General features: G+C 32.9%; 1 protein-coding gene across 3 annotated transcripts in view; it reads right to left on the bottom strand.

The window, feature by feature from the left end:
• Nucleotides 1-19,988, bottom strand: part of LOC100866035 (uncharacterized) — a 100,827-nt gene that overhangs the window by 4,215 nt on the left and 76,624 nt on the right. For 2 of the 3 annotated variants that reach the window (XM_003693624.4, XM_086912858.1), the window contains exon 3: nt 881-4,356. In XM_003693624.4, the coding sequence (XP_003693672.1) occupies nt 881-3,005 (2,125 nt within the window). In that variant the 5' untranslated portion in view covers nt 3,006-4,356. The remainder of the gene's footprint in view (nt 1-880; nt 4,357-19,988) is intronic. The other variant, XM_086912857.1, reaches the window with a different exon arrangement.

Below are 19,988 nucleotides of genomic sequence, written 5' to 3'. Positions count from 1 at the left end.
TAAGACAATCTTAGAAATAGTAGATAAATAATTACTGTTCAAGAATATGGAGGAATTTGAATTAATGAAATCGTTTAATTAAATTGTCAAAATTTCAATCAATCTTTTCGAAATTTTCAAAGGCAAAAGATATTTTAAATATTTGAATTATTTTTCAACGTTAAGCCTTCAGATGTGTAGCCTTTAAAAGGACAGAGTCACGAATAGAAAAAAATCAATGTTTCCAGACAATATGCTATTCCGCTCGCACCATCTTAGGTGGTAATAGTGTGCCGATTAGAAGACAAAGCGTAGAAAGAACTGCTGATTTTGAGGTTTCAATATTGTATTAATACCGCGCGAGTCAGCGCTTTGAACTTCTCCTAAGACACACTGAAACTGCACATTGCATGATAACCTAATTTATATCATTTTCAATTTTATTGAAAAAAAAAAAAAAAAAAATAAAATGAAATTAACAGATTTCTAGTCAATTCTAAATATCAAAGAACAACAACTATAGATTGGTAAAAAGAAATTTCTACTATTTTTTAAGTACTCGAAAACAAAAACTAATTAAAATTTTTTTCTTAATGTTTTACAAAACAAATTTATAAAAAAAATTTGATATATAATATCTCATAAAAATTGAAATTTTCAAATTCTAATCTTTACACAAAGATGGCACAAAAATATAAAATAATAGTTAAAAAAAGAAATTCACGTAAATGAGATATTCAGAAGATCGACAAATTATTATGGAAGTATAATCGCCATTTTAACATTGAAAAAAAAAAAAAAAATACTCCCAGAATTATCACTTGGATAGCTTTCTCACGAACCAGAAACGAGAAATAGTTATCAATTACACGAAAGCGCGTGCGCACGCGCGTGTCGATACCTGATATGTTCAAATGTTCGGGCAGCGTGTTCAGTGGGAAACTGTCGTCGTAAACCTGTTTCCCAGTTCTCATTGTGTAATTCTGGATCGCCTGGTTGGTGCTGCAGATAGCTGGGTAAAGCACGTCGTCCATATTCTCGGTGGAAGTCGAGCTACCGCATGGAAATAGAGCGAAGCCAGAGTGAACCGGGTGTTGTTGTAGCTGTTTCTCCCGTAACGGATACTGGGATAGACTAGCCACCCAGGCGAGGAGACCGCACACCGCCAATTCCAGCAATCTAACGGAGAATTGCCAGCCCCACCATAGCCATGGATACGATTGCGGTCGTTCCTGGACGTTACCGAAGATACCGTACAGCTGGACGAATCCCATCAAAATGAAGAAAAGAGCGGTAGCAATACTTGTTGTGATAGCTGTGCTCAAGGCCATCGTGGTAGGATCAGCACCGACCATGTGATTCGTTCCAGCTGTCTTGTTGTTTGTTAGCAATATTTGTGTACGCACCACGCGGTAAACATACATGTAACCAAGACCAAGTGTCACGCAGACAATGATGTAAATGCACTGACAGATCAACGGCAGTATTTTCGCCTCATCCTGATAGCCAAGCACGTGCGTGGACACGTGGAGGGAGACGCAAAGGACTATGTGGATCGTCGAAGACAGAACGAGCGCGGCTGGCGAGAGGAACCTGTTGTTGAGTGAGGGCGCCTCCGAGCAATGTGCCAAGTACAGAACCAAAGTGGCGAACGCGGTCGATAATAGTGGTGCCGGTAGGTACATGAGCACTCGGGATAAAGGCTCGGGCAATGAACGGCCTAGATTATAAGCGTCGTAAAATAGGTGAAAGCACCTCAAGGTACACACGGTTGTGAGAAGCAAATGGACCGTAAGGAAGTACGATTGGGTGAGTAGATTCGTTGCCTCGTTGAAACGAACGATCTTGTAGATCGAATATAGGGCCATCAATGTGAACATAATTGCTGCGATATATACATGGAGGAACCAAGCGATCCGCCAGGTCGATTCGAGAGGATGTGTGTCGATCTGCGGTACAGTACGATCACTCGCTTCATTGGGCCTCTTCGGAGGTGGAGCGGGAGGTTGTGGCTGAGGATATGGAAGCCTTTCCGTGTCCACGATCTCGATGTTCTCCGTTTTGAAACCATTTTCGTTCCTAAGACCGTGGTAACCGTCGTCGTCGTGCCTCTTGGTATTCGGCAGATTGAAAATCGTCGGTTGCGTAACAGATTTGGAAGAATCGAATGTGCTAAATGTTCTCGCTGTTGTGGTGGATGGTGTGGTCATTTTCTCGGTGGTCGGGATCACCGGTGCATTTTGCGCGGGATTTTTCGTGGTCAGAGGCTTCAAAAGTATTTCCGGTATATCTTGCTTACGGCCATTGCTGCCCGACAATATTCTCGAGATGCTAGGATAATGCAGAGTGGGTACAAACTCGTTGGTATTGTTTCTTCTGTCCGGCTCACTCGATTCTAATACATTCTGCTCCTTACTGGGCGTATTCAATGGTTTGTTCCTAGAATGAGAGTGTCTTTCCGGCACTTGAGATGGTCCCTGAAGGTCAGGTGGCCTGATGGGTATTCTCTCATGAGCCGGGGTCCCGCTTGGCGGTGGTACTGGTCTCTTCAGACTCGAATGAACATCCGAGTTGGTTCCTCTTAGCGTTGGCTTATTTGCAAATGGATGAAGGTACTCGGGCGGTAAAGGAGGAGTGAAGAGGGCACGAGAGGGAGGAGCGTAGGAAGGTAATTCACGAAAGGCTGGCGACATGGTCGCCCGAGGAACAGGAGGATACCTGACAGATGGTATCGACGGGCTCGTCGTTGTGGTCGTGGTGGTCGTCGTCAAAGGTGACGGCACCGTCGAAAGGGTTGTACTGGCCGAAACTTGAGCATCATAGGCTGGCACGCTGCGTTTTGTGGTTGCCGAGCTGTGCGCCACTTTGTTAAATATGGCTGCCAGATTTTTCTCTAGCGCGGTGTTGTCGAGATTAAAGATCGGGCTGTTAGGTCCACCATCGCCGCTCGCTGAACAAATCATAATCGTGTAGGAGGACAACATGAGCGGCAATAACGGCAGGAAAAGCCGCATCATTGGGGTCATGATGGCGTTTGGTAATAGTAGAGGCTAAACCAGTACGGACCTAAACCGTAAAATTCAGTCGAGCATCGGTTCATTCCATAACCAGGAGTAGGAAACGAGAGAGCTTTCTGGCACACGCGCGACAATGAATGCGGTTCTCCAACGTTTTTAATAAGGACACTTGTGAAGACGTCTATGTATCTTCCTTCAATCCCTATACTTTCTCCGTTCTCTGGCTCTTCTTTATAAATTTCTTTGCCGTTATTACAATTGCAGGCCAGCTTTGAAATAAATCTTGTCTTTTTTGACCAGAAAGGAAATCAAATATATCACATTCCTAAATGTTGTACACGATGGCGGGTAATTTAATACCTTTTTTAATAGTTTCTCTATATGTTGCTGTTTATCAATGGCATTTATTGCATTTCCACTCTTCAGAAACTATGTATCACTGGCCTGATCTTTGGGAGCGATTTTAATGGTCAATTTCTTAAAACGCTTTGAATTTCCCTTTTCTTTCGCTTTCTCTTTCTTTCTTTCTTTCTTTCTTTTTTCAATGCCTACATTTGTATTTACATTTTGCTAAAAAATTCTGCGAGATCAATTCGTCGATAAAAAAATTAAATTGAAAATTAACAGTGGACCACTGATATCTATACAGAGACTCGGGCTATTATTGCTGCGCCCTCTTTCAATTGTATAGAAGCAATATATATATATATACAGCACATATAATACGCCACCAAAACTGATCTTCCCTGATTTTCTCTTATATTTCTAATTATATATATATATATATATATATATAATAGTAGAAGAAGAAGGATTCCACATACGATCAACTATTACCGTTTTGTCTCTTCCACTTCCATTATATCATTGGGATTCAATAAGCCACGGATTATTTCGTCGTGATAACGACGTTACAACGCTGCCTTGTTCTCGAGGCTGGACTCGATTTAAAACCTATCTACTTTTACGGACGATAGAACGTCGGCGAACTTGTTAGCTGGGCTTAATCGGATATCATCATTGCTCGAAGCCATCCCAGATTCGCGAGAGCCTCGGGCGAAACCTGAATTCCTGAGGGTACATTTAATGTCTAGAATCACTCCTAGTTCCTTCTGGATGGGATGTTCTCGCATTTACCGTATCCATTCATTTCCTCGAAACGCGCACCACTGTTTTCTACGTCTTCTACGTCTGCCTTCTATGTTTCTTCATCTATCTCTTCTCGTCTCGCGCTCTCTTCTCTCTTTCACTTCTTTGTTATCCTATTTCTCTTATGCCTTTGTATTCTTTTGTCTCGTGCTTTTGCCGCTACCAGTTTATTATCTCGCCTCTCCCCAATCTATCTTCATACCGTTATCATCTGTAAAAAATATTTTTTCGTTAATTTTTCTTCTTTAATAAATAGATTTGTTGTTGGTGAATTATAATTGAAAAATTATTAAAAAAAAAAATGTCATTCGATCGGCGAGGATTGATCATTTTGTTAATTGAGATGATTTTTAATTTTATGATAAATTTTTCCTTTTTCTCGACAATGTACTATTATTAATGAAATATTTAATATTATTAATATATTATACATCACTTTGGATTGAACATTTACGAATGATATTTAATTATTTCGTTTTTTTTTCGTACTTTTTTTGAAAATAAAAAGGAAAAAATTAAATTTTGAAATAAAGTTATCATATATATATATATATATATTTCAAATGAATAGATGAAAAAACTTTGATAATTCTCAAGGTTGAAAATATATTTTAATTTCCATTGTATAATAATTTTATATCATATTGTAAATTAATAAATGCATAAATTTACAATATACTGAGTCGAAATAATTTTGACACAATTCAATTAAATTATAATTGAATTTTATCTACAATTTATTTTTGGATATTTGTTGATTCCGAATGAATGCGACAATGAAATTTTGTAATAAAATCCAGCACGGAAGATAATGCAGGTTATGATAACGAATTGCTTTAGTAACCATCAGAGATAGAAATTTTATGACATATTTTGATTAACATGGTTGTTTTCAATCTCGAAGAGTTTGAATATAGAAATGCAATTACATTTATTTCCGCATGAAAATCTTTAATTAACCTTTAATAACATTTTATAATAAGCGACTTCTTTGACGATAATAATTTATCAACTAATAATATAATTACACAACAAGTGACTTCTTTGACATAATAACTTATCAACTGAAGATATTAATGAATTATCTTGATACGATTTATTAAAAAAAAATAGTTAAAAATTACAAAATTACATATTTTATAAATCGTGAAACAGGCGAAATCTTAATAATTAACTTTTTCAATTATTATCAATCATTTGATTAATAAATTGTCAAATTTGTTATGCAAAAAATTTATTTCAGAATATATCCAGTTGCAATAAATTTCATTAATTCAATAACGGAATAACAAAGAATTTTTTTTCTAACAAAAGAAAACACATCGTAACGAATAAACGAATAATAAATGGGTCGTACAGAACAGAAATTAAAGATTGGAAACGAGTTCTCAATATGGCACTAGTAAATGTAGGTCCTAGTGAAATAGCACTTCTATAGAGTATAGGGAACATAGATAAGGCACGTAACCCGATACGAAGAAAGAAGGAAAAGAACGCTGAAGTTCCACTTGGTCTCTCATCGATGATACAATACCTGCAAGACCTGATTTAAAAAATTTAATTTTATGGTAACAATAGATCTACACCAACTAATCCGGAGTATTAAATTTCAAATATATACACGGTGTCGATATATCCGTGGTACACGTTCGAAGATTCTACAGATTCTATTCGATTTTAAAAGTTGATATACAAAAATATTGGTTATTTATTATATTACAAGCGTATTGAGAGTGCAATTTCCATCTTCCGTTTCATCTAATGCGAAATTAAATTGTTCACAATTTAACAAATAAGCCTGAATATCGATATTTTACGTATATCAACGTTTGTTTATTTTGGCTCCTGGAATCGACATCTCTAAAGATGTTCCACGAATATATTAAGACACCGTATAAATTAGACGGAAGCCATTTAAATGTTAACCGACTGAAGTTACATACAAGAGTTGCGTGTTACAGATAATTGATCGACTTAAAAGAGAATATGGAATTGACATAAATCTCTACCAATATATACACGATAACATAGTTCCTCGGGATTTATTATAAATCTAATTGTAAAAGATCGACAATGCTCGCTTTTTATCCAGCGAGTCCAAATGAAGCATTTATTAAAACTAATTCTTCTTAAGCGAAAATATAACGAATATGCGCTCGAAATAATCGATGAGATTCGGCGCGAGAATCAAATTTCGTTAGCCATTTTATTTCATTCGGCACGCTCGAAGCTTACGCCCGAGGCTTCATTTCCAAAAATTGGAAATGATAGCGAGATTAGTTAGAGAAACGTTTAACGAGTAAAAGTTTGAACATCAAAGCGGACACTATTTGTATATATAAAAAAAAAAAAAAAAAAAAAAAACCGTTAGACGCTTATTCGATCGAAATAGTTTCAGATGAAGTTGTAGATGGCTCTCCTCATCAAGGCAAAAATCTATTTTAAATCGTATAACGACAATTTCGCCGACCGTATTTAACAGAAATACAGATTTTCATTTCAATAAATGATCGGAGATGCGAGTTCTCGTTTGCAATAGAATAAACGAGGAAAATTCGAGGGATATACAAAACACAGTGTATAATGTGGGATTTAACCTCGTAATCGATGATTAACGTGTTGCGTGGATTACATTTGCTCACGTGCAAGCACGGAAAATCACTATCGTATTAAACAACGGAAGCTTGGAGATCTCTTGTTTGATTTTCGATGAAATTTCATTTCACTAAACACTAATTTACGTCTAACAACAAATTTGCCTAGTTAGAATCATGTTCTCGAGCCAATGTATCTCGAGCTACGAGTTGTGATGGAGAAGGTTGTAAAATAGTTCTTAGAGAATTATAATTCATATTATTATTTATATAATTGCTGCGAATATTAAAAAAAAAAGAAAAAGAAAAATATAGAATATCTTGATGATATGTATAAATATTGAATATTTCGTATTTGCTACGACATAGATTTTTAATATTTTTATCATGCAAATATGAGTTTCATCCTTAAAAAACGTTAAAATTTTATTAATTTACTTTATTTTATTAAAAATGAATTTTTATGTAATAATGAAGAGAAGAGCTCATAATAGTTTGTTTAACTTATTAAAAAAGGATATAAAAAGAATGTGAAAGAATCGTGTCTTCTCAAAAAACATTGAAAAATCCTGTGTTAACCGCATCAACTTAACTAAACTTAATAATTTAAAAAAATGCGAGAGAGAGAAAATTTAATTTTGTTTAAAATCTCAAAATTTTAATCTCGATAATTGCATTGAATCATCTCTATTATATTCTATGCATAAAGAAACGAGGAAAATTCATCAGATTTTCCTCCCTTAATTTAAATATTAGATCTTTTCATTATCTGTTAATTAAATTCTTATTGTATCAAAATACGATAAAACTTTACTTCATCTTCTTTTTGAGTTAAATTACTTTCACAATCGTTCCCATAATTTACGAATAAAGTTTTATTTTATAATAAAAAATCCATCCCAATAAAGATACGTAAAATCATCAAAAATTCTCACGATAAAAATTTGATGTGAAACACAATTATTTCCAAACACAATGATTGTGCTATTTTTTTATGGCTTTGTTTTATTCTATATGAATATAAATATACGATAAATAATTTTAGAATAAATACTACTTTTTAAATGAAGAAAAAGTTCTGATGAACGTGATTAGCTTGGATTATTAATAGATAACTTTAAAATAATTTTTCCTAATATTTCTTAGAATTTATTTATTCTTAAAAGTTATTATTATCTTTATCACTCTGTACACTGTGTGTAAAAAATTTTAACACATTCATTCTAATAGGATTAAAAATTTCGATTAAAAAATTAATGATTCCAATTTTTTCAATTTTTTTATGACGAAGCAAATTATTACACGTGCACAGGATATTTTCAGAAAGCAACCAACAATTGGTGATTCCTCTGTAAATGATTTCAACAACTTTTTCCTTTAATAAAAATTTTTTGTTTTTTTGGTTTTTGGTCGATGAGTTATTAATGAAAAATACCGATTAATTACAGAGAACTCTCGTGGCGCAGTGACGGTAGCGTTGGGTATGCGCCGCTGGCTCGAACAAACAAGTCCAAGTCAAATATGTGTCGAACTTTTAATTATTCAACACATTTATTCGAAACATGTTATTTCAACTTGTTTGTCGAGCGATTCAATTATTGTTATTTTTCATTAATAACTTGTTAAATAAAATTGAAACGAAAATTTTTGCAAAAGTTGCTCGAAATCACTTCAGAAATTATCAATTGTTGGTTCATTTCTACGACATTTATATGTGTATTCTGGCGTGCATTGCACGAGTAAATACAATTGGTTAGTTTTTATCAATAATATTGTGATTAACGTAAAAAACTTCATAAAATTGGAATCAAATATAAATATCTTATCTGAAAATGTTTAAATATTAAAAAATATTACATCATAAATGGTGATACTCAAGCATTATTGTTGATAATTACGTTTATTAATTTTTTTGTTTAATTATTAATATCATACTATTAGTGAATAAAGTTTAAATAATTTAATTCTGCAACTTCAGCAGAATTACGAGGAAAATTATATGTATATATATATATATATATATTTCCTGAGATATTCCAAAATTTCGAGGCCTCGAGGATTGAAACATGGTTCGAGAATACTCGGATATCGGAATCCGATAGAATTTTGTTTCGTGAAACTGTCTTACAATTAGAATAAACTGTCGATATACCAAATGGCGCTCTGCGCTTATTATTGATCACGTGACTCATAACTTACAGATCGACGACATTGCTTATTTAATATCTTATGAAAAGAAAAATGCACAAGAAAAAATAAAATAAGCTGCAATAATATGACTATTTTATTTTCTATTACTATTCACGATTGAAATTTTTAATTTATTTATGTGATGTGTATTTGTAAACTTGGCGAAAAGTTGAGAAAAATTTGATCAAAATGTATATCTATAATACATTCTAAAGTGAAACTAAATGAATTAATTGAAATCTGGTTTCTTTATTTTTCAACTTCGAAACAAAAATATAGAAAAATCAACGTACATAAACTAAAATTCATTTGTATAAATAATTTTTGTTAACATATTCATAAATTGGAATCGAAGGATTTAAATGGAAAGCAGCTTAAAGAAATATAAATATTTGTATGATTTAATGTTTGAAATTTTATCTGAAAACGATATAACGATGCGCATACGTTCGTGTTTTCAAGTGAAAACAAATAATCGTTATTCTTTGTAAACTAGAATTTATTTAGAATTATAATGCAATTTATCGACTGTGATTTAACGGTTAATTTGGCAAAATAGACACATATATATATATTATACTCTGTGTATTAATTATTCTGTATTTATTAATTTACGCGTTTCGTTCACCAATGCCAAATTATATTTTCTTATTGTGTTGAAGAATTCGTGATTATTGATGTTACAGAGAATTTGTTAAAATGAACGATTCAACGAGATGAAAAATGTATCCTCATTAATTTAATTTCGAATCTTATAGAACCGAATATGAATTTAACTTCATTTATTTATAAGAATAAATAACTTGTATGCTTTCTTTTACAAGTTGCATTGTGATCTAGAAAAAAAAAAATTCAACAAAAAAAATTTCTCAAAATGTTAAACCGTTTATGTAATCGTATACGACAGATTTTGTACCAAGTTACACCCCGGCTGTTTAACGTGCTGAGCATGTTCCTTAAATAAGAGCAGCGATGAGAAGTACATCCTGGAAGAGCGTTTTCTAAAGTTACTATAAAACAAAAGCATCCTTTATACCGAACGATCAAATATTTAGGCTTCGAATGTATTTTTGGATCGATCTTCCATAAAATCTCAATTTCTTATATAGAAAGGTTTCACTCTGCGTGAAAAAGTAGCTCAACAGCTCGTTTTGATATAAAAAAAAAAAAAAAAAAAAAAAAAACGAGACACATCAGAATACAAAAAGAAGAAAAAAACAATCACAATAGATAGCACAAAGAGACTAATTTCCGTTAAAAACGTTTCAATTGAATCGTTGAAAATAATAGCTTTGAAAGAGCATCACGGATATATTAGATATCAAAAAAATATCTCTTAAATAAATTTTATACGCTTTGTTATATACCACTAAATTATTCGAAATCCAAAACACAATGGATCAAGGGCTCAATTTTTTTGTGTGTTTTCGATTTATTATTTATTCTTTATTTATAAAACGCAAGTAGAAGCAATCATAGACGATTATTGGCCGGTAATGTCGGTTACACTATTATCTGTCTTAATTATGCTTCTTTCCAATAGTTGGCGCTTTTTGTACGGTTATGAGGACGCAAATTCGACGCACACAATGTTTATCCCTCTATAATACACGTGCTACACGCTCGCACTAACCAGTTAGCTGCGATCGAGGGACGAGTAAGCGAGTAGTCGAAGTCACGCGAGGAATTCAACTCTGCAACGAGACGAATGAACGTGTATGCGGACGTGCACAAACCTGATGCACCGCGGGGATTAACAGCGTTCACTTTCACGTGCAATTATCTGCTTTTACGAGTGTGTCTCTCGGGGAACATTATCGCGCGGGGGAACGATAGTCCTCTTGTTTCCTCTCCTTCATAGAGAGGACAAAGACGAGAAATGGATGGTTCTCGGTTTGAGACTTGGTTGGCGGGCGAGAAATTTTCCAATTCCACTTTGTTAGTCGTAACAGGTTGTTTTCTCGTGCGATCGAAACGTTTACACGCGATCATTACTTTATTTCCGTGCAGCACGAGCGCCTTGGGAATTTTGTACGAAGAAATGCAAGCGCGATACATATATATATATATATATATATATATATATATATAGATATACGCGAATTAAATGATTTTAGAGGATGTGACATTAATGCTAAACGAAAAGAAATTTTTTTAAATTAAAGTTTTAATTTAAAACTATTTTTTTTTTTTTATAAAACTTTACTAATTTGTAAAAAAAGACTTTATACTATTTTAAAGTAATTATATATAGATTTCTATCGCAGTGATAATTTCTCACGATAACGTGAAATGATTTAATACGATTCAATTTTAAAAATTAAAAACTTCTTCGATTATTTCGTTCATCAACTTCAGTATCAACTTATTCCTATAGATTTATCATCTGTTTTGAATTTAAAAAAAAAATAAAATAACGAGAAGAAAAAAGCGAAACTGAACTGATTAATTAAGAAAGAACCTACGAACCCGTTTGAATTCAAGATTAAAAAACTTTTTCTTTACTCGTAGAAACACACTAGATGCCAATGAAATATCCTATGACAAATAAAAATATTTCAATAGTTGTTATACAATAAAAAGAAATTCGCAGATATACTCGCGGCACAATACGAAACTAGTATAGTAAACAGTTTAGAAACTTTAATGTATCACGTTTCACATTGAAATTCCCTAGAAACGACAGATTGTCATCTCACGAAACAAACACGAATTCTGTTAATTGGCAATTTCGCTTTCTCTAATACAAACTTTCGCGACTATGGATATTCATGAAGACTTAACCGTCCTCATTTTCGTTATTATTTCATTTTGCCTTATTTTCCATCTTACTCCATCATCTTTCTCTATTTAGCAGTTTATGCCTTTCCCCCCCTTCCTTCTCTCTCTCTCTCTTTATATATATATATATATATATGGTTATTTTCGTTTTTTTTTTTTTTTTAACTATCCCATCTTTTTCGTTGTATTTGCAATGCATACCGGAGAGGTCTTGCGCTACCCATGGAAGATTATCCCTGGGGTATAATAAAAATTTTTCTTTCCAGATGCTACCAGACAAAATTTCCTTCGTAATGGAAGTCACTCTATTATCTTACCTTGGATAATTAGGTCGAACCGCTCTAGGTATTTTTCTTCCCCTCCAATCTCCCCCCATTCTACCCGTTTAACGCGGACACAGCATTGCAGCGAGAATAAATTCGGATGTGAATTAATGCGAGCAGAAGAAAACTTACTGGGGACGGGTCAGGTGGAATCGAACCGTGGATTACTTTCGCTGAAGTTATAAAATTATGTAGAAATACGTTTGACACCCTGTTTTATCAGGCGTTGATCTTCAATTTTTCACCGGCCAAGAATTTTATAAACACAAAAGATAAATTGCTCATCTTCTCATCTGTTGTTGCTTTTCAAGTGCTTTTCTAAATTATTATGCAAATTTTCCATCGGAGGAAAAATCGAAGGAACGTAAATTTTTTTCTTTTTTTTTCCCCCCAAGAAAAAAGAACCGCTAACTAAAACTACTTTTAACAAATTTCACAGAAGTTAGTTTTTGTTGTTGTGATTATTTTCTTTGGAAAATAAATCCAAAATACCAACTTTCATGCACTTTTCGTTATCTGTAAAATTGTAATAGAATTCAATATATAGTCGCGTTGCACAATTTTGATTTTAGTTTGGAAACGATTGCTTCCGTTCAAAATATTTTTTTACCCGAGAATATTGTGAATATTCGGTGGTATCACGGTAACGATATATATATATATATATATACACAGAATTCGAATTTTTTTTCGATTATTCCACGAATTTAAAAGAAAATTTTTATTCGAATTCCACACTCTGCGATATTATACGTTATAAATAAAACTGTTTTCCAGCTTTTCATAACGCTCGCTATTATTAATATCAACGAATAAAGTCGAATCGAATTTCAAATTGTATTTTTTTATTTTTTTTTTAATAATTTAATTGCCAAGTCATTATGTGTACATTTCGCATTACAATTATAAATTAACACAAACGTTACATTTGTCACTTTGACCCACCCGGTATATTATCGTAAGAGAATATTATTTTAGAGGTAAACAAATTGTTCAAAACGTTTGCCGGAGTAATTACGTGATACAATTTCACAGTGGACGAGACGTGTTCCGCGAGAACAACCGATCTAAAGTGTGAACTAGAGAAAAGAACTGGGAGATAACGTCGACATGAACAACCTTTGTACAACCTTACACTATCTACTGGCGCGCTCAGTTTTACGTGTAGATACGTTGGGGAAAAAAGTCAAAAAGAAATCCAGGGATGAGATAAGAAAATGAAGGGGGGAAAAAGTGCGATACATCTTTATTAAACGAATTAAGCTGAAGATGATGAATTCTGCGAAATTTCGCGTTCCGTTCTATATCGACCAACAATAATTAGAAAAGACGAGTGAAATTTCGATCTATCGAAGTGTGAAAACTTCATTCTAACGAAATTGCACGCAGCCGACCGACGAAAATGTATCTGCCAATATTATCGATCGATACGATATGAAAAATAAAATGAGAGAGAGAGAGAGAGAGAACGAAAAAATATTGAACAGAGATTATAAAATAGAAGAAGGGATGAAAATACGGATTTAAATATTTTTTTCTTTTATGAATCTAATTATGAAAAATTATGAAAAAAAATTTGTCATTTTCTGTGTATAAATAAAAAAAATATATATATATATATATATATGCACACGCACAATTTGAAGAGAAAAATATTCTCTTCGTTTATAAAATTAAATCTGCGATATAATTTGCTTCGTGTTAATTGTTACAGATCAAATATAACTCATTGTTTATGCCGTTTAAAATCAGAAACGTATTCTTTGAGACAATTAAAAACCAGTTAATCGAGTAGTTACACTGATCAGAACGAGTGGCAATATCAGAAGTACGTTAATAATTTCGTTTTTGTGTCGAGTGATACACACAGGTGGAGGATAATTAATTACACCTGGAAATAATTAACTGCGCCATTGCAACTGTGCTCTAATGAATTCACGGTACATTTACCTTCGCAACGAATTATTTCCCTCTAGTAAAAGGAAGAGGAGGAGGAGATGGAAGAGGTGGCGGAGAAGAAAGAGATGGAATGAGGGAATAAGGAGAAATGAGAGGAGGAGGAGGAGGAGGATGGACGCTATAGCAAAAAGGCTTCTCACTTCTTTTGAAAAACAAAGGCATCACAATGGACGCGGCACAATGGCACGAAGCTCGTCCGAGTAATAAAATTAAACTCGCTTCAATTTAAACTCTCTTTTGTAAACTTTCACGGAATGATTTTAAAGTGCCGCAAGAATCATCGTAATCGTGCTACGAAAGATAAGACGTTCTCTTCCTCCATCCCTTTCTTTCTACCCATTTGTTTCTTTCTCGCCATTGTTTTTTCCCTTTTCTTCTAAGATGAACGAAAATGTTTCGTTTACAGTGTTGATAAATTTAAATTTCGCAAATATGAAAATTAGAAAGCCAGAAGAAAATTGAAAAGAGGAAGGGAAGACAAAATAAATGAATTGGATGAAAATCTTGTGAAGATTCGAAATTTTATTAAATACAGTATTCCTTGCACGTGATTTAAATTTTACGAATACGAAAGTCAGAAAGTAAGAAAAATTCTAAAATTTTACTTTAAACAATTGTATCAACCTGACCTCTGACTTTTCTTTCGCTTATTGAAATATTAAAACGCAATCTGTATGTAATTGCATCAAAGGGTGTTGCCATTTAATGCTGTTATTTATAATATAGAACCACAGATTGTGCTAGATTATACCAGTTCATCCAAGCAGTATATGTTACTGTACGTGACCAAGATGCCATAGAATTACGTGTGTCGTAATCCTCTTTGCTCTCAACGTGAAAATGGGCCACTGATTGGAGAAGTCGGCGTAAAAGCGCCTCGTTACGCACAAGGAGCCTTTTAAAAAGGGTCACACGTCAAATTTCTACGTTTATTTATAGACCGATAAAAAAAAATCGATCGAACGACTCACTTTCGTTCACACCTTTAAAACTTTACTTATTGAAGCGAGAGTCATTATATTTACATTCTCGTTCGATTGACTTTCTTTCTTTCATGCATCGAATGAAATATTTCTGAATTTTTACGAAAAATTTTTAAAAAAATCTATTCCTAACTTATTTGTAATTACATTTTTATAAATATAGGTTTCCTTCGATATCTAGAAGAGAAGTCGATACGACCGATTTTTACACAGTAAGAGAGGAAACGATGAAACGTGATAAAAGGTATGCGAGTTCAGAAAGTTTTTATCGTTCAAAGTTGCCTGAATTTCGATTCTCTCAATTCAAAATAAAGATACAAAATAGATAGATAGAGACAGGCAGAGAGAGAACTCGAGTATAGAAAAAAGAAAAATTTCGTTTTTTAATTCATTTCCACAAAAATAACGAGAATATTATTCTTGTATAATGACCTACATGTAATTACGAGACGTACTTTCATCGATGGTTTGGTTTTAAGCAAAACCTGATACGGTTTAACCGGTTTCAGTCCGTGACACGTGCCAATAAAGTATACACTTGCTTATGTATCACTCAATAAAAAACACGAACGAGAAAAATTTAATTTTAAATGTGAAACAGGCTTTTATTTTTTCAGATGTTCCTTGCAAATGATTATCGATATGCGAATCATAAATCTTCGTACGAATTCAAGGATCATTTCATTTGTGACACATTCTCACGAGAATCTTTACAATCCTAGCTGACAAACCATTTGCGGATCATTTCACATCGATTCGTTGCTGTCGATGCGTTTCTCTATTGGATAAGCAAGTGCAAACATTTGCTCGCAATCGTTTGTTCATTCACGCTTGGCGGTGTTGTCAAGGAATGTCTTGCTTGCCGGCATTCATATTCTAAGATATCGCTAAATATTGAAGAAAATTTAAAATCTTGAACGAGAATATCAGCGATTATTAACTATTATTAACGATTCGCTATATATGATCCAATTAAATCTTCAATTTAAAAAAGTAAAGTATAACAAATTAATTTTAATTAATAATTCAACAACGAATAAAGCAAACTCAACAATATGATCTATACACAATTATATACAATATCATTTAATTTATACGAAATGTTCACAAGATAGGAAAATAGGTTAGAAACGTGCCTCTACTAACTTGTATTTTCTCGCATCTCTGCTCTAATAAAAACGAATCATTATATCACGAAAATGTTTATCGCCAGATGTCGCCAACACTGTTCTAATTCTTCTACGCACAGCCCAAAGATTATTTAGGTGACCGAGGCACATCAATTTGAACTACATTACACACGGCATTAAAGCTCTTACTGCGTGAGCTTGGCCCGTCAGTTTATAAAACCACGAAACGGTGTGTAAGCGAGTCGATACATGGCAAGCTTTCCAAGCATAAAAGCCCATTGCATTTTACTTACGTTTTCACTGGCCAGAGAGCCATCGCCGACGGGTTTTATTAGATCGTCGTTCACGTTTATATGGGGGTGAAGGGGGAGTGGGAGGGGGTACACACACCAAGGCAACGAATAGCCTTTTTTGCGTAGTCATTATATGTTTCTACCTCGATCTACCAGTTGCTCGAAAAGTTAGACGAAAGTTGAACGAGAATCAACCTCCGTTAAGCCTGCATATTATGATGGCGCTGTCGTCGTATCTGAACTCGCGTTATACTTCAGAATCATTCTTTTTTTACGGCTTATGTAACATTCGTAAAAGAAATAATACGCGTGAAATTTATCGAATCGAAAATTCTTTAGGTTATATTTTTCTATATTTTCTATCTTTGGCAAAAAAAAAAAAAAAAAATAAAAATCTATTCAAAAATATGTATCTTGAATTGGTTATATTACAATATGATAATATGATATGATAACATTCGTTTGATATAGAAATGTATTTTGATCAATTGATACAAATCTGATCTTGATTTACTGATCGAAGTTGATTTTCAAGAAATTGTAGTGTGAAAAACAATAGATATATATATGTATATACATTTTAATTCGTATAATTTATGAATATATTTATAATTCATAGAATAAAACTTTTAAAAAAGTGTATTTACATTTTCTAGTAAAATGTGACTTCTTTTGAGCATAACAATATTCGTTTAATCTTTGCATTTTAATCAAAGAATTAATTGAATAAGCTTTATTAATGGAAATGGTTTTTAAATTTATATTTATAAAACGATATTTTCATTCCGCGATTTTATTCCAATAAATACATATGAATAAATACTAGTGTTCATGTTTTAAAAATAAATTAAAATATAGATAAATTAATACGCGCGTAATTAAATACATGAGCACTTTTATACCCGTATAAAATAATTAAAAATAAACGAATATTGTATCTATTCAAAATACACGTGTCAAATAAAGATTTCTAAGAGAAAAAATATATATATATATATCTAAAATCTAAAATCTAATTCAAATAACGAACATATTTGACGTTTATTCCGATTTTAAAAATTGATGGAGAGAATACGTCCTATCTATTATTTTTCTACCCTTACTTTTTAGTATTAATATATATTATATATTAATTGTGAGAAAGAAAAACTAAAACATATTAATTATTCGGGGAACGATTCATCAGAATCGAAAGAGAAAGACATTTCTTATAAACAGGCCTTTCGTGAGAATGCCTTAAAAACTAAAATTTCAATTTTAGAAAACGATTCGGTGACGAGACTTTGCATTTTCTAATTAATCAGTTTACACGTTTGACGAATTTTCCATATCAAAATAATAATTTTTCGTCTCGATAATTTTGTTTCTGAATTAACAACGCATACGTGTTAATAATATTCCTCGACGGAAGAAATTTAAAAACACGTTGAGCAACGACGAGGTGACGGTGAAAACGTGTAGGATGGTAATTTGATCGCGGATCATTTCGAGGAAACAGGATATAATTTTCAAGGAATATATTTCGTTACAGCAAAGACCGGGTAATTGAGTTAACTGACCAAGAAGATGTGAAAAGTAAGCTGAGACCTTGATGGTCGGGGGTTGAGGATAGTGACGAGCCAAGTTCGGGCCAACTTTGGATCAGGTTCGGGCCAGAAACCTGACAGAAACGAGGCATAGACGAGCTAGAGAAACGAGACTCTTTTCCCTCCCCCTTGTCGCGCTATTATAAAATTAATTACTTGAAAATACAATGCCATTATCTTCTCTTTCCTTTCCTTCTCGCGCACATAACAATTAGTGTTAATTAGTATATATGCGACAATCACAAAAAAATGTGTACAAATTGTTCCTTTTTTCTAAATTACTACAAATATAATTTATCTATTTTAATTAAATAAAACATGGAGTAGCTCTAATCATCGAGCGCGCACGATTAACTCCTTCTGAATCATCTACTAGAGTGGAAATAATATATCTTTATTCCATTTCATTTTCATAAAACTTGAAACATTTTTTTTATTCTACATATTCCTTTGAGGTAAGGAGAATAAATAAATAAAAGTATATTTACGTAGTGTGTGTACACGCATAACCTTTTTACCTTCGATCATCACGAAAATTGAAATCAAGTCAATTTAATTTATTACCGTATTAAATTAAAAAATGTGTGTCGGGCGATGTACAATATCGTATGATAAATCTGATTTAACACCGTTTAAATTTTCTAGAGATTCGTGTGTGTATACGGATCGAGATTCTATTTGTTGTCATGGCACGTACTGTTGACCGTGTTAACTTATTACAGATCGATCGGACGGTAATAAAATCAAACCGCGTTTAATGAACAATAGTTATGGCAAACTGACGTTATCGATACACAGATGGCACCACTGTCGCTCGGGATATACGAACGAAACACAACACGTTTCGTCCTTAAACGATATATTTGTAACAACAGCCCGATTCACCCTCGAAGATGCTAATTAAAATCTCTGCGCTACGATACGTCTAGTGATTTTCTTTGCTCATAAATAACAGTGTTCAGGATATGAACCAAGAGAAATTATTAATTATATGTACTCATCTATAATCAATCGCACTCGAAGATAATTTATGGCCGTTTAATGTAAGTCGATATTTTTCTTATCGAGCACGTCTAAAGTATCAAATCTTCAGATTGAACACTGCAGATTGCAACCTTCGATCTATGCTTTCATTGGTTTTAACATTCGTAAATCGAGATCCTCCACAGGAAGGCAAACGGTATGAAAACGAAAGAACAGATTAAATAATGCGCGTTAGCATTTTTGAGGTTAGGTTAATCGCAAAGGACAATCTTGTTAAATTATTTATAAAACGATCGTTCCACGTTGATGAATTTTTCGAAAATCATCGTTCCAAGTTGCGAAACGTTTCTTTTAGATTAATTTAAGTTAATTTTAATCAGATTCATTGTTACAGACAATTAATAGCCGACCGCCACCACAGCAGCCAGATTAAGAAAACTGGTTCAAACCTAATGCAAACTATTAAATCGGCCAACAGTTAAATGAGTTTTTATTTAATTTTGGCTTGAGCTGAAATTGCGAACTTAAAATCAACATAAATTTGTTTAATTTTTGATTCAAGATTTATATTAGATTTAAATGAATTATTAATTGGATTAGGGGTTAAATAACTTTTCGATAAACAATGATCCCATCGCAACACTATTTAGCGTGATGCTGACATTTTATATAATATTAAAATTCATCGAGATTGGAACATACCTTTTTGTAAATATTCATCGTATTATTGCAGAATTAATTCTTTTTAGTTCAGTGGAATATTTAAAGAATTATTGGAATCCTATTCGAAAAAATAACTCGTTTTAATTACACTTTCGTTCATTCTTTGATCGATTTTTTATTTCTTTAAATAGGAAATTTTTATTGCTAATTAATTTAATATCTTTTTATATTACTTTTTATCAACATTTTTTACTTCTGGTAATAAAAGGATTCAAATTCGTTAGAAAGGGACGTCGATTCGACGTGACCAGATTGTGAATAAGAACACGTAAAATGCAATATCTTCTATGCCAATAG

The sequence above is a fragment of the Apis florea genome, unplaced genomic scaffold (assembly GCF_048593485.1).
Source record: "Apis florea isolate Af1SG1 unplaced genomic scaffold, ASM4859348v1 contig_3493_pilon, whole genome shotgun sequence".
NCBI lineage: Eukaryota > Metazoa > Arthropoda > Insecta > Hymenoptera > Apidae > Apis > Apis florea.
Note: the sequence above shows the minus strand (reverse complement) of the source record. Positions and strands in the feature narration are given on the sequence as shown.